Source organism: Myotis yumanensis, unplaced genomic scaffold (genome assembly GCF_028538775.1).
Source record: "Myotis yumanensis isolate MYYU_CA2020_CCGP unplaced genomic scaffold, mMyoYum1.0.hap1 SCAF_2, whole genome shotgun sequence".
Lineage (NCBI taxonomy): Eukaryota > Metazoa > Chordata > Mammalia > Chiroptera > Vespertilionidae > Myotis > Myotis yumanensis.
The window spans coordinates 48,316,328-48,341,875 of NW_027223753.1; the positions used below are offsets into that span (position 1 = coordinate 48,316,328).

Below are 25,548 nucleotides of genomic sequence, written 5' to 3' on the forward strand. Positions count from 1 at the left end.
GTGGAACAACAAATCCACGTTTCTCTCTCTTCCCCCGCCCCCCCCTTCTTCCCTCTCTAAAAATTTTTTAATTAAAAAAAAACTTTTTAAAAAACGGAGTTACTAATACCACTTTATCATAGGGGCATTGAACAGAGTAAATGAGATAATATTCATCAGTCCCCTAAACCTTCTTATCTAGTGCCCAGTAGATAGTCAGTAAGCAATCCTTTCCTGTTCTTATGTGAATAGGGACTGAAATGAGCCAGAACACTTTCATGTTCTTTCTCAAACACTGCCATAGCCCTCGGGGCTCTCCTGTTATCTCAGCGCATTGCTGTTGTCAGCTGATACCAGCTGCACTGCGCACTCAGCATGTGCCAGGAGGTGCTTAGAAGCATGGCCCTATTTGTGCCCCCATGATTGCCCGCTAGGTGAGGATCCCCTAAGAGTTCGCTCTTGTTTGCTTTGGGTTGAGGAGGGGGTTCTGGGGTTAGGAAGAGGATCGTTATTAAGGAGAAAGGGTCTATGAGTTACGCCAGGTGGGTCCTCAGGCCCAAACCACCTCCATTTCAAAGTTGCTTACACTTTCAGGAGCTGGGAAGAGTGGTGTATAAGCCCATGAGTCTCATGGGGCCCGGGCACGCCGTTTAGTAACTGAGAATCTCAATTTTCTGCATCTGTAAAGGAAGGGCAAGCCTTTTGACACAGCTGTTGGGAATCCTAAATAAAGCAATAAAGCTAAAACTGCCAGGACCTGGTAAATGTAAGCTCAGCCCCCCTATCCTCAGCCAGCTGCGCCTTGCAAGCGGGCGGTGCAGAGCGGCGGCAGGAGCCTGGGTGAGGGAAGGGGTTGCTTGACTTTCTCTTTGGTCTCGGATTCCCGGTCCTGGGGAGCTCCGCAGCTCCCACTCCTGCCGCGGACATATCATATCGGCAGAGGACCTGGATGAGGACTCCTGGGGCTGCATCTGGAGTTTCAGATGTCCTCCTCCGAATAGCATGACCCGGTTCCCCTCCAGGGAGCAGCCGCTGCAGGGAGCAGCCGGGCTTGGGCGGCGCCTCGGGCAGGGAGGAGGGACCCTTGATGCCCTTAGGGCGGCTCAGGGGGCCACGCAGCTACTCTGTCGCCCCAGGGCGGGCGGGCGGAGGGCTCTGTTTGGAGGAGGTCACCCGGGAGACAAGCCGCAGAGTCCAGGGGGAGTGGAGGGAGGCTGCAGGCAGACGGAGGTTGGGAGGAGGGAGCCTCACCGCGTGGACGAGCCTGAGGTCTGGGAGGCCCTGGGTAGGTAAGTGCGCGCTCTGCGCGGTGCACCCGGGCGGGCGGGGACCAGAGGACTAAACGCTGACCGACCGCAAGGTCCTGCGCTGCAGGAACCCAGGAAGGAGGCCCTGTGGTGAGAAATAGCCTGCCTGGGCCACGACCTCTCTGACGCCTTGCTCCTCTTCCCCCAAACAAATAAGAAAAAGTGGCCCCAAATTTGGGAACTGGACGTGGGTTCTGGTCTTTGGTCACCTGCCCACCTGCGCATCTGGGCTTTCGGGTGATGCCCAGTGCACAGCTGGCCAGTCCTGAGCAGTCTTCCTGCGCCCGGCCTGGAGCTCCCCCTCCGTCCCCCTCCCCCGCTCCCCACTCCAGTCCCAAGCCCCCTGACCTTCAGGTTCCAACTGGAGCCTTCTGGGCAGCGTGGGAAACAGGTGAGCAGATGCAGGTCTGTGTCCCTTTGGATGGAAACCTGAATGCGCCACTTCATCAGTCTCAGTGAGCCCTGTCTACACACATGGACACTCCACAGACATGTGCACACACAGATGCTCGCACTCAACTCACACATACATTCCGTACGTAGACGCGTTACACACAAAGGTTCACACACACTCACAAAGCCACTCAGGTACACCCTGAAAATCACTCATTCACACATATGTACACACAGATGCACACAGGCACATGCTTACATTCATGTACACAGACACTCTCACTGATGCAGCCTCACACACTCACGAGGACTCGAGCTCACACACAGACACATGCCCACAGAGAGAAACACTCACAGGTACCTACACAAAGATGCTCACACTCATGGATGCACCCTCATACACAGGCACACAATCACACACACATATACACCGCCGCCTCTCTTCCCAACACACAGTACACCTCTGCCATATTTGTGTGCCCTTCGGTGCGTTTTGTCTCTGTCCTGACTCTGATACACTGGTTTGAGATGATGTTCTTGTCGGCCCAGCCACTCAACTGCCAGTGTTAGTGTCTGGCACAGTGTCTCCTTGCTAGGGCTCTCAGGTTTACAGAGTATAAAGTAATTTAAATGAATATCTAAACTGGTATATAGGCAGTAGGGCAGTAGAGTTATCGTCTAAGTTCCGGGAAGTCCGTTCCTACTACCAGCGTTTAAACAAGCATTTGTGAGGGGGTAGGTGTTCCAATAAATTACTGAGTTAAAAGTTAAGTTCTGTTTGTTTTTTACAAAGCCGATCATGGTTGCTTGGGGGGAAAAATACCCTTTGGGGAAGACAATTAATTTTAAGTTTTAAAGTAACAGTCGTTAAGCAATGTGCTGCAGTTTAATATCTGCTCATGTGGAGTAAGTATACCACTGCATAAATAAAAGTTATCAGCATTATCATATGTCCAGTCAAACTGACCAGAGTAACATATACACTAAAAATCACTCTTAAAGAAACCCCACTTCTCTGTTCAAAAATGGTAGACAAAGTATCTGTGTACTTTATTTAGAATGAATATCTGAGTGAGACTAAAATGGTTTCAGATCTTTCGTCTGCTGTTTTAACAGAAGTTTTCTTCCATAGGTTATCATGATGGCAGACATTGCTAAAGACAGAATGGCTCATTCCTTGAAGAAAGGGGGGAGTGTGTCTTCTCTAAGTAGCCATGAGTTCCGGCAGAAGGAACATCATAGGCGCATCAAAGAGTGAGTAACTGAAGGTCTAATATCTTAAGTTCAATTACTGAATTAACAGGTTCATGTTTATCAGGGGAAAAGAAAACATTTCCTTTGGGAAGTAAAAAGAGAGAAAATGGACAAGTACAAGGTTCAGGTCATCTTTGGGAGGCATATTTTTTAAAAAGAAAGAGAAAGAAACTGAGAAAACATATGTGATATGTTGTTCCCAGCAGCATTTTCTACTGTTTTCAAAGACTACCCCAAAAAATCATCTACTCAAAAGAACACCATATACAATGTAGACCAGATACTTCCTACATGCCTCGTGAATGCCCATCTTCAATATTATATAAATTCATAGTTTAAGCACTTTTGCAATCAATATATACATATACAGTGTATTTAGCATTATTTTATACAAATTTTATAATGTATTTTCACAACCATTGTTTGTGTCCTTATAAATGGCTGTATAATACTTTGTCAGTTTATAATTCTGGTCACTTTAAGTTTGTTTCCATTGTTTTTCTTTTCTACTGTATAATGCCTCTGTTTGCTTCCTTCCCAGAAGTAGAATTAGTGAGTCAAAGGGTAATAAGTACTTTTTATTGTTTTGGCTCTTGCTGCATATTGCATTTGGTCTCCTAAAAAGATAAATCAATTTTTTATATTTTCATGGCATTTCTATTTGACTGCCATTGGGTAGAAAACAAAGCAAATTATTCAGTGCAGAGGTCAATTAACTTATATGACAGCCTTTCTTTCTTAACAGTCTCATAGAATTGAAGGAGGTGGTGTAGTAATTAATCCCTGTGGTTGAGAAACAGGAGCTAGTGTGTCCTGTGGAACAGAGACCATAAGAACTGGGATAGATTTACATTAGAATTCTGAAACCAAATCTTCCTACTCTCAGAATGTATCAATGCGTTTACTTAAAACTAGAGGTCCGGTGAACAAAATTCATGCACTCGAGGGTGGGGGCGCTCCCTCAGCCTGGATTGTGAAAGGGTGCAGGCCAGGCCGAGGCCAGGGAGGGATGCAGGAGGTTGGCCAGCCAAGGAAGGACCACAGGAGGGCTCCAGGGCATATCCAGCCCATCTCACTCAGTCCCAATCTGCCAGACCCCAGCAGCAAGCTAACCTATACCAGTCAAAGCATCTGCCCCCTGGTGGTCAGTGCACATCATAGTGACTGGTCGACTGCCCCCTGGTGGTCAGTGCACATCATAGTGAGCGGTTGAGCAGCCTTAGCATATCATTAGCATATTCCGCTTTGATTGGTTGAATGGCCGACTGGACGAATGGACACTTAGCATATTAGGCTTTTATTATATAGGATTCTACTTTCCAAACTTGTATGCGTATATGCATAACCCTTGGACACAGACATTAGGATGATGAAGGCCTGGGGCACTGGGTAGGTGGGTAGGGTGAGGGTGGGCTAGAAGGGACCAATGGGGGGGGGGGGGAAGGAGACATATATAATACTTTCAACAATAAAGATTTAATTTAAAAAACAAATAAATAAAATTACACTTTCCAACCCTGGATATTTGTGGATTACAAGCACAGTCTCTCTTTTACAGATAAGAAATACAAAGGAATTGCAATCTTACCATGACAGAAGTAAAGCTGGGAGAATAATTAACCTCTGTAACTTTTGCTTCTGACCCTAGGCATTTGGGCTGCTATTTCCAATATTTATGTATAAGAGTTCTTTCAATTATGTATTTTTAAATAATTGTTAGCTTAAATTCATTTTTTAAGAAAATATTTATTATAATCTGACATAAATCATGTTCCCATGATTAATAAAAAAAAAAAACAACTCTCATCCAAAGACTAAACTATTATCCCTATTTACATACTTCATTTACCTCTTTCCTTTCAAAGCAAATTAGAAAGTCATAGAGAATCAGAACATGGTCAAATTTGAAGAATTAGAGATCACTCTTTTTTATTGAAGTATAAACACAAACTAAAACAACACAAATCCAAAAATAGTTTTATCAACACATTAGAATCGATTTCTCACTAACAAATACATTTAAGTGATAATTATTTTGATATATGTTGAAGTAGGAATTTGAACTCTCAAACAAAACATTCAGAATGATCCTCTATCTTCACTTTTTCTTGAAGAGCAAATGAATAGCTGCCACATAGCCTTGCAATGCAGAGCCCTTTAGGAGGCTACCTCCCCAGCTCTAACTCCTGCGTAATTTCATTGTCTTCATCCCTGTCTTAGACTAGACTGCATGGTGATTCTCCTTCATGAAATCCATTGTCAGCTCGTAGAAAAATTCTGAAGGCTTAGAGGCTATGAAATGCAGACATTGTTTTGAAATTGCAGTGCTTTATGGAAAAGCATATACCTTTCATCTGAAAATTATTTCAAAACAATTTTAATAGATCAGTTCCAGTAGTATAAAGTATATCCTGAAGTATACTATGGACCTAACACACTATCTCTTTTCCGCTCCCCAGCATTACTCCTACTAGGTGGACATGATTTTTATCATTTTACTGTGAAATAACTGCCACTTACAAGTCAAGGGATGATTTAATGACTAGGATACAGTCCTAAATCATGAGGATGGCATATGGCAGTGACTTTCAACCTTTTTCATCTCATGTACACATAAACTAATTATTAAATTTGTCAGCACACCAAAAAAAATATGTTTTTGCTGATCTGACCCAAAAAAATAGGTTTAATTTTTATTCATTCACACCAGATGGTTATTGTGTTAACTGTTATTTTTTTATTTGACAATCTAGGGGAAAAGAGGTCAGTGCCCTGCGTAAATAGTCAGATATTGCTTATTTTAAACATTCTTGTGGCACACAAGAAGGAAGTCACTGACATAGGGTCTACAGACCTTTGTCTACTTCTCTAGCACCATCTTCCCCACTGTCCTGCTAGCGACTATGCTCCAGCCATACTCACCTCCCGTGTCTATCATCCCTCAGTGCTCTGTCTCGCCTCCAGCCATTGCCTTACGTTCCTTTCCCATAGGGCACCCTTATCAGGAATATTCTTTTTACACTCTGGCTTCCTTCTCCTCCTCCTTCAGGATTTATCTCCATCTCCATCTATCTCTCCAGGAAGCTCTCTCTAACAATCCAACTACAGCCACTTCCACTTCCAGATTGTGTTGGACGCTCGTCCTTTCTGTTCCTGCTGCTTTCCCCCTTGTACATGGTACTGTATTTGGCATGTTTGTTTGTTTGTTTGTCTATCTCGCTCTTTAGATTGGGGCAATAAACGCACAGATAAGGCGGGCAAAGAAGAGTAGAATGTAGATCTACTGGGAAAGCAGGTTCTTAGGTGTGGTATAAGGTCTGCATAGATTTAACCCTGCAGCCTTGGTTTTTATGTCTACAGTCTCACACAGTGGTAACCAATGCCTAACATTGATCCCCTGGCATAATGAATACCCAAAGAGCCCTCTGAGTTGTGAAAGGATGATAGAATGCATAGCCCTAGCCAGTTTGGCTCAGTGGATAGAGTATTGGCCTGTGGACGGAAGGGACCTGGGCTTGATCCCAATCAAGGACACGTCCTCGGTTGCAGGCTTCTCCCCGCACGTACTTTAGTTGCAACCAATTGATGTGTTTCTCTCGCATCCATATTTCTCTCTGTCTTTCCCGCTCTCTTCCACTCTCTCTTAAAAAAAAAAAATCAATAGAATTTATATTCAATATAATTATTGTTAACAGTTTTTAGGGTTGTGTGTTTTTATTTAAATTATATTTAATTCTAATGTGATTTTATGCTTTCTTTTTTAAAAAAGAAACTTTTTAAGCTGGATTTTACTATCTCAATATCCTAACTGTTAACACATCACATTTATTTCTATACATACATACATACATACATACATACATACATAGTTGTCCTCATACTTTGTATTTCACCTCAACAATTAATAGTAATAAGGGTGATACTAGCTGACATTTGTTGAGCCCTCACTATAACCTCACTTAAGTCTTATAGAAGGTATATTACAGAGAATGGCAAACTATGGCCCAAGGGCCAAGTTCAACCTGCTACCTGTTTTTGTATGGCCCTAGTTAAGTATGGTTATTACATGGTTTAAAAAAAATCAAAAGGAGAGTAATATTTTTGTCATGTGAAAACTATAAGAAACCAAAATTTCAGTTTTCACAAATAATTTTTCATTGGAACATATCCATAACTTTTTATGTATGTATTGCCTCTGGCTGCTTCCCCACTAGAACTACAGAGTTGAGTAGTTGCAATGGAAATAGGTCCCACAAAGCCAAAAAAAAAATTGCTGTATGGAATTTTACAGAAATGTTTGCCAACCCCTGCTCTATAAGATAGATGCTATTGTCATCTCCAGTTGACAAATGAAGAAACAGATGCTTCAAGAAGCTGAGCCTCCAAAGCTACAGAATTAGGAAGTGGCAAAATGGGCTTTTGTTTATGGTCAAGTATTCTCATTTCCTGAAAATTGGCTACCTATGTGTGACTTGCATTAACGAGCTCTTCATTCACCAGAACCTTGATTCTCACCCATGGGTAAGAGCAGGTATTTACAATGGCATCTTTCTTGTTGGAAGCTCAGCCTTTGGCAGCCTCAAACAGTATTTGAACAGATGTGCCACTCTCACGTTCTTAAAATGGAAATTGAAACCCGAGGTTAGGTTACTTTCCTGGGATCATGTGACATGATATCCAGGCTTATTATCTCTGAGTCCACTAGTTCAACTAGTAGGCCAGGCCTAACGTTGGTGATGAGAGTCTCTCTTTTGCCTCAAACCAAAATTGCAGTGATGTCGTGCTATGAGAACTTTGAGTATGGATCCCACAGCTCTTCACTGGAACACACTGGTAGCATAATAGCACAAACCTATCTTAAAACTACATAAAAATCCAGCAAACTTGCTATAAATTAAATGGCCATAAAACGAAATTACCTTATCAAGCAACTTATACCTTCTCCTGGCAGGGGAAGAGTAGGTATGCTTTTGCTGTAAACATACCATGCATAAAATTATCCATAGAAGCTTTGAGGTAGGAAGTTCTCAGGTAAGGGCATAACGATGCATATTTTATCTTGTTTTCTACATCTTCCTTCTCAAGCACAGGGACTTCCTTTGTACTGCAAGAACTTCCCACTTTGCCCGTGCATTCTGGGCAGGGCATATTTGTTGAAAGATGAAGGGGGTGGGAAGTGCAAATGTATACCCTGGAGTCTTCTTTTTCTCTGTGCGCTCTGAAATGTCCCCACTAGGAGGCAGCGCATGATTTCAAAATATGGTATTTCCAGGTATCTCATGGTAACAGAAGAGATGATATTCTGACCTTCTTAATCTACTAAATTAATGGCTTTAAGGCTGCCTGTGCATTCAAATATTATCTCTTACTGCAGTTTCAAACTATCTAAGTAATAATGGCAGTGAAATGTCTGGGAATGACTCCTCAATGAAAATTACATGGTATGTGTGGCTAGTGAGATTTAATTGAAACAATTGTTTCTATCTCTAACAGCCAAAACAATAAGACATGCCTTGCACTTATTCTGTGTAATTCAAGGAATGGTCAGCAAGTAAATTTGTAAGATGTTTTCAGTAAAACTGAATTTCATGGAAGAATAAATATATTCCAACTCCTTAGCTGTTTATTTTTATCTTTTGCCCCTTTTCTGTGTAAACAGAACACAGGCTGCTGGGTTAGTTAGCATGGGAAGTTTCCAGGGTCTCAAGTACAATATTGAAGGGTGACTTTGTTACTGTGGGCCAATTTTATGCAGCTATTTCTGCATCCAGGTTAATTTCAAGTCTGCCCTTAGCAACAGTACATGTGATTCCAAGTATTAACTGAAATTTGCATTGGATTACAAATTGTTACTCTTCTCTCTAGAATGTTAGTTGATTTGTTCAGTGTTTTCACCAGTTTACACAAGATTTACCAGTAATCTGCCTTTCTTTCTAAAACTTCACATCTGCCTTGTATATATTTTGCCAATTGAAATTTTTTCTCCATTAATGCCAAGAAGCTGATGATAAACATAAACAGCAAGAACATTTTTTACATTTAAAAAACAAAATCACACCCTAACCGGTCTGGCTCAGTGGATAGAGCGTCGGCCTGCGGACTGAAAGGTCTCAGGTTTGATTCTGGTCAAGAGCATGTACCTTGGTTGCAGGCACACCCCCAGTAGTGGGTGTGCAGGAGGCAGCTGATTGATGTTTCTCTCTCATCGATGTTCTAATTCTATCCCTCTTCCTTCCTCTCTGTAAAAAAATAAAAATCAATAAAATATATTTAAAAAAATAAAATTAAAATAAGTTCTTATTTTTAAAAAAAATCACCATATTGTCAGGCTGGTGAAGGCCTGGGGAGGAGGGTTAGAAGGGACCAGTGGGAGAAAAAGGGGATATATGTAATACTTTCAACAATAAAAGAATTTTTAATTTAAAAATAAATAACAAAATCAACTATAGCATTCCCTTTGCAATGACTCTAGAAGAGTTAGTATGATACACTAGGGAAAGTCTGGTCATAGACAACTAAAATTCATCCACTTGAAATGGTGTGACATATACTCAATAAATGTATTGTGCTGTGTATGTAGAACTAGTAATTAAAATAAGTTTTCTCTTCAAACATCTCACATTTTTATCTATAAAATTTTCCAAGGGCTTGAGTAAAGCTGTTTATCAATAGAAAACATGTATGTTCCTGGCCAGATAGCTCAGTTGATTAGAGTGTTTTCCCAACATGCCAAGGTTGTAGGTTCAACCCCCAGTCAGGGCTATACAAGAATCAACCAATGAATGCATAAATAAGTGGAACAACAAATTGATGTTTCTTCTCTCTCTCTCTTTCTCTCTCTCTCTCACCCTTTCTCTCTTTAAAAATGAATGAATAAATAAATAAATAAATAAAAAGAAAAATATATATTTGTGTAAGTCAACATTCTGAATTAATATTGGTAATTCCCAACTTTCAAATATAGGATTTCTTTTACTTCTAAAAATTTACTGAGTTCATATTCTAGTTTAATGTCAGTTGCTCAGATTACAAGCATTTTTATATTTTGTCTTTTTTCAAGAAATACCTTCTTTTTTCTATTTTTTCTGTTCAACTTATTCTTCTCTCTCCCTTCAACTCATCTCATTCTAGTATTGGAACTATCAGGTTTCAGTTCCAAAAAAACCATAAAGATTTTAAGTATAATTTCCCTCTAATTGTACATGCAGTTATAGTCTTGGTTTATAAATGGTCAGCCATCCAAGGTACAGAAATTGATAGACTAATTAAATATTTTCCCTCTGCATGATCCGGGATGCCGGATTTCCAGCAAAATATCTGAAACCTCACTCCCCAAAGCCCTGTCTCCTTTACAAAACTAACTCTAAGTTTTGTGCTCTTTTACTTGCAGCATCCCAATTCCAAGAAACAAATTCTGTATCAGAATTTGAATCAATTACAGCTCTAATTTGTATAATAGTAATTTTTAAAACAGTGGCTTAAACAAAACCAAAATACATTTTTCTCTCACATAAGTAGTATGGAGGGGAGCAGTTCAGGGATCTAGACGTTCTTTTTTCTGATCCATAATCCATAAGATCATCTCAAGACCCAAGATAGCTGCTGAACTCTCGCCATCAGACCCATATGCCAGTCATCAAGGAGGGCACACACTGGCTCCTCTTGGTTGAATTAGTTCTTTTAAGAAAACTCTTTCAGAATTTCCATCCAAAGTTTTCACTTATGTCACAAGCCACATGGCACCAAAGAAGTTCAAAAATTTGTCTTTAATTTAGAGAGAAACATTCCTACAAATTTAAGGTTCTGTGACCAAGGAAGAAAGAACAACATTGGAAAGCAAAGGGCAGTCCCTGCCACTATGATCATTATAATTTTCTTTATAATATTAGAATAATGGAAACAATCTCAGTGACTTAAAGAATAAACAGTTAAATAAAATGTAGTATGATCACATGTTAAATACTCTTGGTGTTTAAAATATTCATGTAGATTACTACTCATTGACATAGAAAATTATTCATGATACGTTTCTGAGAAGGGAAAAAACAACTCAGCATTGATCATGTAATCACATATGTAAAATCAATCTGAAAATATTTCTTTTAATGTTAACAATGGTTAGATAACCAGTGTGGTTAGTACTTTTTTGGGTAATTTTACTTTGTTCTTTATACTTTTCTACGCTTTGAACTTTTTACAATGACTATGCAATGATCATACATATGATTACTGTGGGAATAAAAAGGCACTGAATGAAACTGTTACAAGATTCCGGGGCAGGAGAAATAGGGAAACTGAGATAGGAAAGTTAAAACAAAGCCAAAGAGTGTGGGCAATTTGCAGCCAGCTTGTAACTAACAAGACACTTGAGAGCAAATGGTTAAAAACCTCCCTAATGAAAGAATACAGAAAGGGGGAGAGAAAGGGGGGAAAGGAAAAATAAGAAGGGGAAGTTTTACTCCCTAAGCCAGTGATGGCGAACCTTTTGAGCATGTCAGCATTTTGAACAACCCTAACTTAACGCTGGTGCCGTGTCACATATAGAAATTTTTTGATATTTGCAACCATAGTAAAACAAAGATTTATACTTCTGATATTTATTTTATATATTCAAATGCCATTTAACAAAGAAAAATCAACCAAAAAAATGAGTTCGCATGTCACCTCTGACACGTGTGTCATAGGTTCGCCATCACTGCCCTAAGCAGAGAAGCCAGCAGTCTCAAGGCTTGGCAAGATAAAGTTGGCAGGTGCTTCTCATGAATTCTGGGAAGGTCACAACAAAGTAAAAAAAAAAAACAAAACAAACTTTGAGACTTAATCTATACCAAAATATTCAGCAGAGGAATTTTGAAACCTATAGACAAGAGGGTATATACTGCCTCAGACCCTCACCCAACCAACATGCTCTTCAGATTAGCTGGGAGCCCGTATGCTCTTCATAAGCCAGATGTATAGGTCTGCTTACTTGCTTTGTTTTTTCAATGAAGGTGCATGCTTTAATTGCTTTGATAAATTGGCTTTTCACAAGGCAGTCAAGGTCTCTCCTATAAATTCATTTGTATGAGAAGACAAGGATCGAGGTTGGGGACAGCCCTCTGCCAGTGACTCAGAGGGCTGTCCCGTAACACCTCTCTGGTGACGGTGAGAGGTGCCTCTAACAAAATCATCTTCATTAATCAGAAAAGTCACTGCAAAACTTCCTATTTGCACATAGTCTTCAGCCAGTGGGGTTTCTAGGCTCCCTGTGATACCCATTTCGTACTGAAAATATTAAACTGCGCTGACTATCAATTTGTAAGTAACATGGCGATTGCAAACAATAATGAGGACTGTTTGTCAAAATCCTTATTTGCTTTCTTGTCTTAGACGTCTAACTTTTGCAAATCTGAGTTTTGTACCAACTCTATCCCCTTTCTATGAGTGTTTAGTATGGTATTCAGTAGAAAAGAAATAGGGATTTTATTATACCTTCTTATGTTTGTGTAAGTGTTAATGGCAGTAACTAATCTTTCAGGTAGTCATTACCCCTTTTTTCATTCTGTCAGATACAATCATATGTGAGATTTTGTCACTGAGGGGTATAGGATATTTGAAATACCTCTGCCTTTCCTATGTGTGGAAAGTAAGCCTTTAGCATTTTTCCCTGTGTCTCTGAACCGGGTAGAATAATGACTTTTTTACTTACTTAAAAGAGCATTGTGAAGGTAAGATAAGATCATTATAGGAAATGTTTTGCAAAGTTAGAAGTAGCATTTATTATATTGGGACAGGCTGACTTATCTTAGAATCAAGGGGCTTATGCAACGTTAAGCAGAAGCTGTCTTCTGCAGTACTGCCCACAACACCTGCAGCCCACATAGCCAAGCAGGTTGCGTGCTACTTCAAAGGGAGCAACAAATTGAGGACAGCAGGTGTTACAAGAATAGGGACTAAATCACTAATCCAGAAAGCCGTCGTGAAAAAGCAGCCGTAATTTCTTGCATCACCTTCCTGGTAAACCTTAATTGATTGTGTAAATTGTATTGTATTAAAGGATTATAAAATAGATTACCCATAATTTTCTTAAAATATCACTTTGCAAGAAGCTCACTAATTCCAAATAGCTGAGAACTAAGTATTTTAAAATCCTCGTGAACGAAAAAAAATTCCAACGATTAAGGACAAATATCTCTTTTTTATTGAAAGCAAAAACACAGCCTGCTTATCAAAGTGGTCACTCTGAAAACACACACACACACACACACACACACACACACACTATCATATAATCTCCTTTGAAATGACATCTGGCTAACCTCCATTCTCACAGGTGGAGAGAATTGGGGCAGACACTCTGAGGCTGCCATTAGTGGCAGTTGGATTTCCCCTGACTTTAGTTGAATTAAGTAGTGCCTGGGGGACATTAGGGGCTCCTCCGGATTGGGTCTCCTGTTCAGCACCTGGAGGAGCTTACATTGCCTTGGTAACCAAGCCTAAACCCTTTCTGAACGTTGAAAAGGGTGATTGATGCTTATTGATTTACAATCGTTTGGGTGAATTGTGGTTTCTCTTACCATGTAGATGAGTTTTTCGCTTTTCTTTTTTTTCTACTAAAGGGATTTGTGAGGTACCTACAATTGTGTATTCTTTATAACCCCCTATGTATATATATAGAGTTATTTCCCAACGTGTTAAGTTTTCTGTATGGTCCCCAGCCCCTGTTGTGAGCTTTGTCCACTTGGAGGAGAGCCTTTGCACCTGTGGTGGTGATGCGAGTGGCAACCCCATAGACAGAACAACCACGAGCACTTTCTCTTTTTTTAAAATATTTTTATTGATTTTTTACAGAGAGGAGGGGAGAGGCATAGAGAGTTAGAAACATCGATGAGAGAGAAACATCGATCAGCTGCCTCCTGCACACCCCCCACTGGGGATGTGCCCGCAACCAAGGTACATGCCCCCGACCAGAATCGAACCCGGGACCCCTGAGTCCGCAGGCCGACGCTCTATCCACTGAGCCGAACAGGTCAGGGCCGAACACTTTCTTAATAATCAGATGCCTGGGCATGGCACTGGGCTTCAATCACTATTGCATTCAATCACAATCACAAGTAACCTCTTATGCCTTAAAGTTTCCATCTCTCAAATGTTTTCGGCTTTAAATATGTCACCAGGATATTTACCTGGCACTTGCTTAAACTTTTAAGAGAAAATTTTACCTGTGTGATATTTTTGCTGAAAGCAACATTGTGCTTTGTTGTTATTGTTGTAATAACTACTGACATTTGTTTTCTTCTTTGCTTCCAGCTGTGTGAGTACTGTGTCGTATATGGATGAACCTAGCCAGCATGATGTTGCCTCTCGCCTTACAGTTCAGATGGAAAACACCTATCAGCTGGGTGTGTTATTTTATCGCTCTCTTCTATGTTAAACTTCTAATTTTGTGAGTGATATTTACTTAAACTACTATTTGCTAACCCGGCATTATCTTCAATGGTAGTACAACATAAGGGATCTTAACTGAGTGATTTGATGCTGCTGTAATTTCTTTCTTCTTCTTTCCTCTTCTTTCCTCTTCTTTTCTCTTCTCTTTTCTTCCTTTTCTTTTTTCTTTTCTTTTCTTTTCTTTTCTTTTCTTTTCTTTTCTTTTCTTTTCTTTTCTTTTCTTAGTGTCATCACCCCAAACTTTAATTGCTTACAAAGAGTTCTCCACAGCTCCATCTCTGCACCACAAAGGCTGCAGTTCTTCATGTGGGGGAGGGGGAGGGGGCAGGGTTTCTCCCTGGAGAGAAGTATGGCTCCATGTAGATAGCTGGACAGAGGGCAACTTGGCAAGACATGGGGACAAGCTTTCCCTAGCAAGGAATCTCAGGGAATTCCCCCTCACCCTCAGGGGCTGAGGCTAGCAGGCTCCTCAACCCCCCATGATTCACAGCTGATTAAGGCTGCATGAGTCCTGATCAGCTCCCCTCCCCTCCATGGGAAGAGGTAGGACTGGGGCAATGGAGAGGAATGGGATTGGGGGAGGCTCATCTTAAAGAAATCTGGAATTTTGAAGGGTCACCTGTGTGGAGACAGGTCAGGACTTGATCCCTTCACCCCATCTGGGAGTCTGCTTGTGCTCATGCGGAACCGCTTACGTACCCTTCTGGAGGGTCCACTTTTCTTTATCAGTGGTTGCTGAACACCAAGCAGTTCACTGGGCAGCACTGATGAATATTGTGTCTTACTGAAGTAAGAAGTCCATTGAGTACTTGGGGGGATTATCTTGTGGAGTTATTTTATATCTACTTGAAATGAAGTGTATATATAAAATATGAAATAAAAGAGCTATGCATTAAAGTTTTATCTAACAAAACCAACCAATGCTGTTGATAGGTGGAGAAAAAAGCCTTGAAGGCAAAGGCAAATGATTCTGGGTCCCCTGTTGACAGAGATGTTTATCCCTTCACACTGAGGTTTTAGATCTTTGAAAACAAAGATCTTTGCACCTGCCCCTAAACTCCCAGTGGAGTCCACAGTGAATATCTTTTCCCATTCATGTTTCCTTATAGGCCTACTTGTTTTCTCTCAGTGTGTGCCTGCCCACTATTATCTGAATCCATATATAATTACTGCTGTAGAGAAATTCCGCAGAGACTTACCAGTGACCAAAGAAAGACCCCATGGGCTGGAGCAGTTCCATCTGTGCCAGTTAACCTTGTGAAAATTACAGACCATCCGTGCATCCCATTAAGCCTTGGAGCCGGGTTTCTACAGTAATCCCCAAGACTACGTGGATTACAAGGCTCCATAATTAGTCAGTCTACTGGTATTTTCATAATGCTGTGGTAGACAACGAATATTCCTGCCATCCAATGCACTTTTATACTTCTTCTCAGAACCTTACCCAGTTTTGGGGGGGAGTCATCATTACTACTTTGGGTCCCTAACGTTCTGGTGAAGCTGATCCTAACCTCACAGATGAACTAGTGACTTATTCTGGGGTGGCATAGACCCTCCGATTGGTCAAATCAATCAAAGCCTTGATATTCAATTCAGAAAAATGTTTGGCTGTTGAAGAAGCAGATCGGGCCCTGAAACCTGAAAGAATGTAGGGGCTATGGCAGCTTTTGCTCTCCTGCCCTCACATGAAGCCTAAAATCAAGAGAGAATTTTATCCCAACGTCATCATTTGAATCCTAAGTCCAAAGTACTCTTGGGCTTTTTAGCGAGGCAAGCTAAGTTTGGGTTAGGTCTTCACCCACTAGTAGCTAAAAGATCTTTGCCATTCTGTGCCTATGATTTGGGGTTCTGCATACTGAAAGGGTTTGAGTCCAATTTCAACAAGATAAAGGAGTTGAAATATGAAGCCCTGTGTTTCTTCTTCCTGGGATATATTATTTTCATGACTATTTCTTCAAATAAATGGGCTAAATTGTCTTATCAGCTTTAGAAGTACTGGATGTTGAACCAAGTTAGAAAAGTAGCTAATATATGGTAATAAAAGATGATTTTACTTTGGTTGGTGGGCACACAGTGCAATATACAGATCTTGTAACATAGAAATCCACACCTGAAATTTACGTCACCCCAATAAATTTAATTTTTTTAAAAAAAAGAGGGTAGAAAAGAAATTTTCCAAATACCTTAATATGTATAGTATTTCCCACATATTCTTACAAAACGTGTGAATTAATCTCCTATAATTAGTCTTTTGTGCTTGACAATTAATTTTTTAAGCATTCAACTAGCCATCTTATTAAAAATCAAAAACATATTTCTACTTCTATTTATTTCTGGATTTATTTTGCATATGAAAGGTACTCTGTGGGCCTTGGCAAAGATTTTCTCATATCTACAAAAGGCAATACTGACAAGATTAGTGTGGGGTGGGAGATCAGTCAATTGCCAGCATTATTGTGTTTAATATTTCACATTCTATCAAAAAATATTTGTATCACCTAAACATATCTTAAATGGTTAACATGTTTGTCCTCCCTTTATCTGAGTAATTACAGCCACCAAGAGTGAGGTGAAACATGAATGTAAATTAATGAAACAAAAAAAAGGGAATGGTAAAACGTCTATGTTTCTTGTAATGAAACACCATTTACATTTGCTCATTAATTCATTACTGAAACATGCATATAGAAAAAATACAGTCTATAGGATCCAATATATCTGAATACTAGTTTTGCCAAATCCTAAATAAATGGTGTTCAAGCAAGGTATTTCGAATCCTCAAATCTCAGTTTCTTCATCTATAAATAGGGATAATAGTCCACATATTAGAGGAATACTATGAGAATTAAATGAAGTAATGTATTTACATTGCTTCTCCATTCATTATGTTATTGCTTCTCAAAATGACTGCCTCTAAGACTTTACCTTGGATCACAGAGAAGAAAAGCCTTCTATGACATCCAATATAATTTCCTATTAATTATGGAATGAGTTCTCCACGGTCCTTTTTGGAGCAATGATTAAAGAGGTACTTGATTCTTTACAAACACTGACTGAGCAGCAATCAGACGAGACTCATTGGTGGCCATATTTGCTGCCACATTGAGACAGCCTGCGTGAGAATGAAGCCAACATAAAGGAAAGTAGACTTTTAAGATGGAGGGAGAGAGAGACATCATTGGAGCTCACCTTCCGTGAGGAGATCAGGCCCTGTCATCAGATGCGTTCTTGGACAGCCTATGAGTCTCTCAGCTCAGACTTCACCCCACCCCGTGGAGGCCTCCCTCCTTCCCTACTGACACCCTCACTGATCTCGCTGCCTTCTCAGCACCAGCACTCCCTTTCCTTCCACAGAATGAGGTAGCAACAACAACATATATCTAATGAGTGTGTGTGTGGCAGGCACTGTTGTAAGCACTTTAAAAAGTTCAATTCATTTAACCCTAACAAAAACAATATTTGGTCATTATTATTATCTCAGTTTGGGGAAATTGAGACACATATATTAAATGACTAAATTTTTATCTATTCTCTCTTATCTATTTTTATGGACAAGTTTTCCCTTTTTTCTTTGTTTTTTATCCATCAGACCTTCTTCAGGTCCTTGATTTTTTTATTTCTAAAAAAAATGTTTCCCCCCTAAAGAAAAAAAATTCTCTCAAAAAAAAAAAAAAAGAAAGAAAAGAAAAAAAGAAATAGCTTTGGCATTCACATCGGTTGACTCTGAAAGTAGCTTCGGGGAGCTGATTTTGAAAGTCAACAGCTGAATACTGACAATCGCTTTCCCTTTGCATCTCAGCATCCCCGCCTGAGCAAGGCAATGATGGCTGTGGCTGTAGAGGGGGGACGTCACAAAGGAGTGAGAAAAGCTCATTCTATTTCACAATAGAATCTGGTTAATGAGATTTTTTAAAAAAGTAACCAAAGTGCAGAAAAGACATCGGTCCATCTGGCCAACAGGAGCTACTGGAAACAGGCCCAACTGCCCCCAGACGTCTGTCTCTCTAGCACCAAACTGTGTGAGCTCCTCCTCTCCCCGTGTCTGGGTTCCTTCCCACTGTGAGAAACTGGCCCCCAGCAGCTCCTTAGGATCACACGGCATAACTTCGCCACAGAAAGAGCCTGATCCTCTCCTACTCCCCATCAAGTTTGAACTGAAAATTCCAGGAAAGGACTCCAATTGGCCTGGCTTGGGGCAAGTGTTTCCTCTGGGCCAGTCAACCATGACCTGGCCTTGGGCTCAAAGGAGGCCCTGGGAGATCCTAAAGAACCACGTGGTCAGCGTAGGAAGAGGACCATTTCCTGGAAAGGGAGACGCTGTCCCCAAAGGCAGGGAGGTGTACTAGGCAGACAGGCTTCCGCACCGAAGGAGTTTACTACTTTCTGAAGGGAGCCATGCATAGGGTCATCATAGCACAGTGATGGCGAACCTATGACACACGTGTCAGAGGTGACACGGGAACTCATTTTTTTGTTTGATTTTTCTTTGTTAAATGGCATTTAAATACATAAAATAAATATCAAAAATATAAGTCTTTGTTTTACTATGGTTGCAAATATCAAAAAATTTCTATATGTGACACGGCACCAGAGTTAAGTTAGGGTTTTTCAAAATGCTGACACGCCGAGCTCAAAAGGTTCGCCATCACTGTCCTAGCACATGACTAAATTAAGTGTCATGTGGGTGATGTAGGTCAAACGTAAGGTATGTGTGATATGAGTGCTTCGTAAGAGGGAGTGAGAAAGAGAGAGGTATGGATCTAAAGGATGTAAAGCTGGCAGTTCATTTTTAATTTTCTCAAATAGAAAGGGGAAAATCAACCTCAAATTTAGCCTCATTTCACTAGAATACTTGAGTAGAATTCGAAAAGATCCACAGAAAGGGACACTGAGGTCTATGGTACCAGGAGCTTGTCTACAGACCCATAAAGCAGGAGTAACCGAGACCAACCTTTCACAGGTTTATAACTGCTTATCTCTGTCTTGTAGAACAGAGATTCCTGCTGGCTATTGGGGTTAATTATCATACTCATTGTATCAGGTATCCCTGTTTTACATGTTCAGATGCATTTCCCACACGAATATAAATTTAATTGAACAATTCCTATACAATCATCAAAATGAAAATACTATTTATTGAGCCTCAGGAGGCTGACCTAACTCTGCTACAAGCATGGGCTGTAACCTTCTGGTTCAGTTCAGCCAATGGGAAAGTTCCGTCGGAAGCCGCAGGATGGAAGGGCTGTGAGCTGGGTATTTTTCCCTCCACTCTGCCTGTGGGTTCATCTCAGGCTGTTTGTATCCATCAACAGAAGGACATAACTGCTCTCCAGGGAGCCTGCTCCACGTGCCTCTTCTAGGATCTAGGAAGAGTTCCTTTCTCATATCCCTCAAGCCGGGGATAGGATGAGAGTAACACCTTCACTTTCACTAACCTAGGGGCAGTTTCCTTGAGATTTCCTACATCCTGCTCAGACCTCTCAAAGGAGTCTCTTTATTAAGTCCTCCTGGAATTGTCTTAACTTTAGTGTGTTGTGTGTTCCCTTGGGCCCTGACCGATACAGTCATTAAAAATAAACTCTGAAAATGTACTGATGAATATTCAAATAGAATTGGATATAATTCTTCATCTCATCCATTTATCCATATCAATTCAGCAAATAATGATCAAGCTCCTGTACCCCAGGCCCTGGGCACATGGTACACATTGTACAGTGACAGAAAGACAATGAGGTTAATACTCCCAGGAGGTACAGGCAAGATTCCTGGAGAGCCAGGTAAAGAAGACCCATCTGAAGCTCCTTATCTGAACATGGACTAACTGTGTTTAAGAATATGAGCTCCTCCCAGCTCTGCCACTGTGTGATTCCGGGCAACGTACACAATGCATTTAAACTTCCGTTTCACATCTGTGAGAGGGAGATAACAGTAAGATTCACGCCAGAGATTACTGGAAGTTTATATAAGGTAACAGATATGACATTCTTACCATAGTGCCTGACATGTAGAAAATGCTCAGTAAAAGTAGCCATGATCTGTACCATGATTATTAGCTCTAAATGTTTGATTCTGTCTTATTTCAGAAATCATAAATTAAATATTTCTTATGCCATTAGCATTGTATTCAACTCTGAAGAGGATAAAACTCTGGCTGACCTTCTCATTTCACTGGGGAGAACGGCAGGTGTGCCTTAGCTGTTAGGTAGATTAGGAGCCAAGATAGTGGTGGGGGCCCAGTGCATTGGGAGTGCAGGGAAGGGAGGGATGGTTTTTATCGGAAGAGAGCAAGAAGGCTACCTGGAGAAGACTTTTGAACTGGCCTTGAAACACATTAGTGGATATTTCTCGATGAACATGATGGGAAAGGATGTTCTAGAGAGAGAGCGTGAGAGAGAGAGAGAGAGAGCAAGAGACAATGTACAAGCAGCTTTATAAGACAGATGAAGTCCATGAGGTGGAGCAGGATCGTGAAGAGCCTGTGATGTTGGAGGAAGAGGCTACAGGTGGGGTGGGAGCTGAATGTTAGACCTTGTTAAGGGAAATATCATGGTAAGATCTGGGACTTAAGACCTAGAGACATAGAAACATCTAGCAAACTGTCAAACCTCAGAGGGAAGGGGAGGGGATGGGGGAGGGGAAGAGATTAACCAATGAATTCATATGGGTTGGGAGAGGTCAATGGGGAGGTGGAAGGGGACATATGTAACACTTTCAACAATAGAGGTTTAAAAACAGAATGGCCCTGAGAACATAGTAAACAGCAAAAAAAAAAAAATCTTGGATTTAGAACGACCCATCCAGTTGCCGTGTGGTAGGTAGACAGAAGCAGGAGAGAGGTGTTGTGTTGAGACTTGGACGTAGGTCATTAATAGTGGGAACTGGGAATGGGGATATTTTTCAGTGTCAAACCTCGATGGTTGAACACACTCGTTAGGTTGTCTGGCAAATGGATGAGTCTACTGTCTTATTCTCTGCCAGAGAACTTAACAGGAAACCTAAGACTACCATTTTTTCTTTAATGAAGGCCACACAGAAGATTAAATGTCTCTCCATGGTTCTGTACTCTTAATTAGCCTGTGAGGAGGGCGGGTATGATATAAAATGACTTCTTAGCCCAGGCCAGTGTGGCTCAGTTGGTTGGGCATCCTTCCATGCACCCAATGGTTGCCGGTTCAATTGTGGTCAGGCCACATGCCCAGGTTGCTGGCTAGATCACCAGTAGGGGGAGTGCAGGAGACGGCTGATAGATGTTAAGCTCTCATATTGATATTTCTCTCTTCTCCTTTCCTCTGTCTCTAAAAAGTCAATAAACTGTTCTTAAAAGCAATACATACATACATACATACATACATATAAACAAATAAATAAAATGACTTCTTAGGAAGAAATTTTGTCGTATTTTCAGGTCCTACCAAGCATTTTCCCGTGGTTACCGTCAATCATATTCTGAAAGATGTGTTAACTACCTACCTACAAGAAGAACAGTATGACCCAGAGCTCTGTAGACAGATGGCTAAAACAATTTCTGAGGTAATGTGTGATTTGCCTAAAGAGTTAACTGTAACTAGAATATTTGCAGAGAGTACAACCCCCTACTTTTTGAAGAAGGCAATTAATTTGCAGTAGCAGTACAAATGCTTATTTATATTTTATTTTATTAAAATATTTATTAGATCATATTCTATCTCTGTGTGAGAGCCTTTGTCTAAAACAATCATTACGTGCATCATTTGCATGTATTTCATTTTAAAAAATGTATAAAACTGCCCCATTTATTTTTTTAAATTATTGTGAAAGATAAAAATTTTAATGATCATTTCTCTTCCCCAAGGCAGCTTTGATGGCCATCAAACACAGACACTGTGGCCTTTAAATTCATTTAAGCACATTCATTTCTATTTTTATCGACTGCAGTGCTGGCACTCTATCAGATTTCCTCTGTTTGTTCTTTTATAACAAAGTCTTTAATGAGCATTTATGATTAGTCATATTGCAGGAGACTCCAGACCTATGGTCTCTTCATTAGACATGAACAAAATGGTGTAACTCTAATGCCAACATTCTTTGAAGGGAAGCCATCTTAACATAAATTTTCCAAAGAATATAATAACTCTATTAAATTCTGTTTTCTGGATTACAGTTTTTTTATGTGCCTGAGAAAAATGTACATTTATTGCTGGTGCTGTCACTTTGTCCCTAAATGTCCTTTCTCATGAGGACAGTGCTTGAAGCAAATCATAGTTATGGCTCTACAACAATTAGTGACAGAATCTACAATGGATCATGCTATTTTCTTAAATTAAATCCATTATATTTATGACAAAGGGCAATACTCAAGTTTCAGTGTGGCTAAGTGAGAACCATTTTTTGTATTTTTTCCTTTTAAATTCTAGGTGATTAAAGCCCAGGTCAAGGACTTGATGATCCCACGGTACAAGCTGATTGTGATTGTTCACATTGGACCTCGGCATGGCCAGAGCATACTTATTGGGAGTAGATGCCTCTGGAATCCTAAAAGTGATACCTTTGCATCTTATGTTTTCAGAAACTCTTCACTCTTTGCTCTTGCAAATGTCTATGCCGTTTACTTTGAGTGACTGAAAATAGGAAATCTAGTATTATTTCTTTTAAATCAAGAAATAGGCTGTATCTAAGTACACAAAAGTTTTACTGACGAAAGGTTTGAGAAGGAAATATTGATACTTCAAACAACTGGAAGATTTGGGAATTTTTTATACTCTTTTAAAGGTTGGGGGCGGGGAGGGTGGCACAAGAAAGAATCTTGTTTATCTCAAGAAGGAACTACGTCTTGGTTCTGCTGGATTTTTTTCATAGACATAGAGTCTTATTAAATATTGCTTTTGGTACTAATTATTTTAATTACTCTTCAATTAAAGAGCTGGAATTTTCTGCATTGTTTTTTAAGGAAGAGAAGTTTTTAAAAAAATATATATGGCTACATACCCTGACCAATAAATGACAGTAGGATATTCAACATGGTGTACACAAATGACTAATGTTAATGTGTCTCAGTGTTGCATATAAAAGAATACTGGCTTTCATTTTCTACTTAATAAATTGAGCAGCATTCATTAACTGCAATTATTGTTACATGTACCTGACAGTTGAAACTGCTGAGGTAGAATTAATGATTTCATAACAATTATCGTAGTCCCGCGGGACTGCTAGATAAAACTAGAAGCTCTTGTGGGCTGCCTGCACTTCACAGAGTTGTGGGAGAACTCAATGTTGGCTCTTCAATAATGGAAACCATAAAGTGAATAAAGCCTTTTTCAGGCACTGAAGTAATCGTTGTGATATTAAATATGCATGATGCTTAATAGTAAATGTATTTGTAATACATAAAATCATGTATTCGAAAGAGACGCTGCTTTTAAGTATACACTGCTCGCTGTGCCTTTGAGTAGGTTTTCCTAAGCTAACAAACTTTCCCACAAAATATATCGCTGGCAGGCTAACACATAAGGCATGTGTATTTACTATTTTGTTCTTATGAATTTAGAAGTGACCCAGTGTGGTTTTCAATGGATGGCACTAAAATTTATAGGGCTGAAATAGCTTCTTATTCTGCTGGTTAATGTAGTTTGTACCATGGATCATTTGTTTTTATGGAGCTTTCAGCGTGTAAAATGATGCTGTGGCATTGTTCTTGGATGGTAAGTGGACTGCCCAGAGGACATTAGTTAAAGGTCAAAGACAAATTGTACACATATGGAGAAAATTAGCAACACGATAATCCTAAGGAAAAAATGATGTGTAATTCATACCAAAAAGAATTTAACAAATGGGAAAACAGTCAGTTCTTTATAGTTTTAAAATGTATCGATGTCTCATTTTTCACCCAAAACACATTTACTTTTAAAATCTCTTGCCTTCTCTGGCTTTGGAGGTAGCTTTTCAAAATGAGCTAGTCGATTTTTGTTATTTTTTCTGTTAGTGCCTTGGAGGGAAAATGTCTGTGTAATAATTTATCACAACCAATATTTGTCAATCTCCATAGACCAGTTTTGAATCTGGATTATATCATAAAAACAGTAAGTAAATTAGCTTCATATTTTCATTACGCATTTGAGAACATCTCTCCTGTTGGAACAATAGCAGGAACAATCATAGAGCAATTTTGCATGACTAAATAAGAATGAAGGAAATTATTTAGTATGTAGAAAGTCCATTATAAAAATGGCTTCTTTTTTTTTTTTTTTTTTGTAGTTCTAAAATTTCATCCATGAGATTTTCTTACCATCTGTCCCAGGCTGTGTTAGGAATCAAACCTTAAAACATTATGTGCCCGGCCGGCATGGCTCAGTGGTTGAGTGTCGACCTCTGAACCAGGAGGTCATGGTTCGATTCCCGGTTGGGGCACGTGCCCAGGTTGCGGGTTCCATCTCCGGTGTGGGGCAGGCAGGCAGCAGCCAATAAATGATTCTCTCTCATCATTGATGTTTCTATTTCTCTCTCCCTCTCCCTTCTTCTCTGAAATCAATTTTAAAAAAATAAACAACAACCGTGATGCCTGATAAAAAGCAAAAAGGAAGCAGTTTGCCAGTATATTGCCATTTACTGTATGTAATTCAGGTCATCAATGATGAATTTTAGCAATTATCTAGTCATATAAAAATATAGTAAAAACTCACTACTTGTGACTAACTGGGAAGAATGCTGGTTATCAGAAAAAGCCTTGTGGTAGGAAATTTTGATGGATGTGTTAGCTAACACCATGGTGGTAAGCACATTGCAATATATAAATGTGTCAAATCAACATGTCATACACCTGAAACTTACATGATATTATGTCAATTATATATCAATTTAAAAATTAAACATTTTTTAAAAAAGAAATGTCACTGTAAATTTGAGGGAACGGTTTTACTCTGAAACATCCCGAATTTCCCTGATACTTTTCCTTCTCAATAGTTATCCCTAAAGTGCCATCCTTCCACCACACCCATCTCTACCTTTGCTTATGCCTTTCCCTTCCACTTACAGCAACTTTCTTCACTTTTCAGCATTAAACGCAAGTCTCACCTTTTCTCTAAATCCTTCTCCATCCATTATTTTCCTCCAATTCTCCTCTCATCACCCTCACAGTGGAGCTCCTGATTATCCTCTAGCTGCTTTTTGAACAATAGTTTTGTTTCCCTTACTACATTGACAACATCTTGAATAC

The 25,548-nt window shown here is 39.9% G+C and overlaps 1 protein-coding gene across 1 annotated transcript; it reads left to right on the forward strand.

Annotated features, from left to right (window-relative positions):
- Positions 1-1,185: 1,185 nt before the first annotated feature.
- On the forward strand, positions 1,186-25,157 carry DYNLT5 (dynein light chain Tctex-type family member 5). Its single transcript, XM_070403364.1, has 5 exons — positions 1,186-1,268; positions 2,812-2,933; positions 14,223-14,314; positions 21,766-21,890; positions 22,754-25,157. Exons 2-5 carry the CDS (start codon positions 2,818-2,820, stop codon positions 22,955-22,957), a joined length of 537 nt encoding a protein of 178 aa, XP_070259465.1. The 5' UTR covers positions 1,186-1,268; positions 2,812-2,817; the 3' UTR covers positions 22,958-25,157.
- The last annotated feature ends 391 nt before the right edge of the window (positions 25,158-25,548 follow it).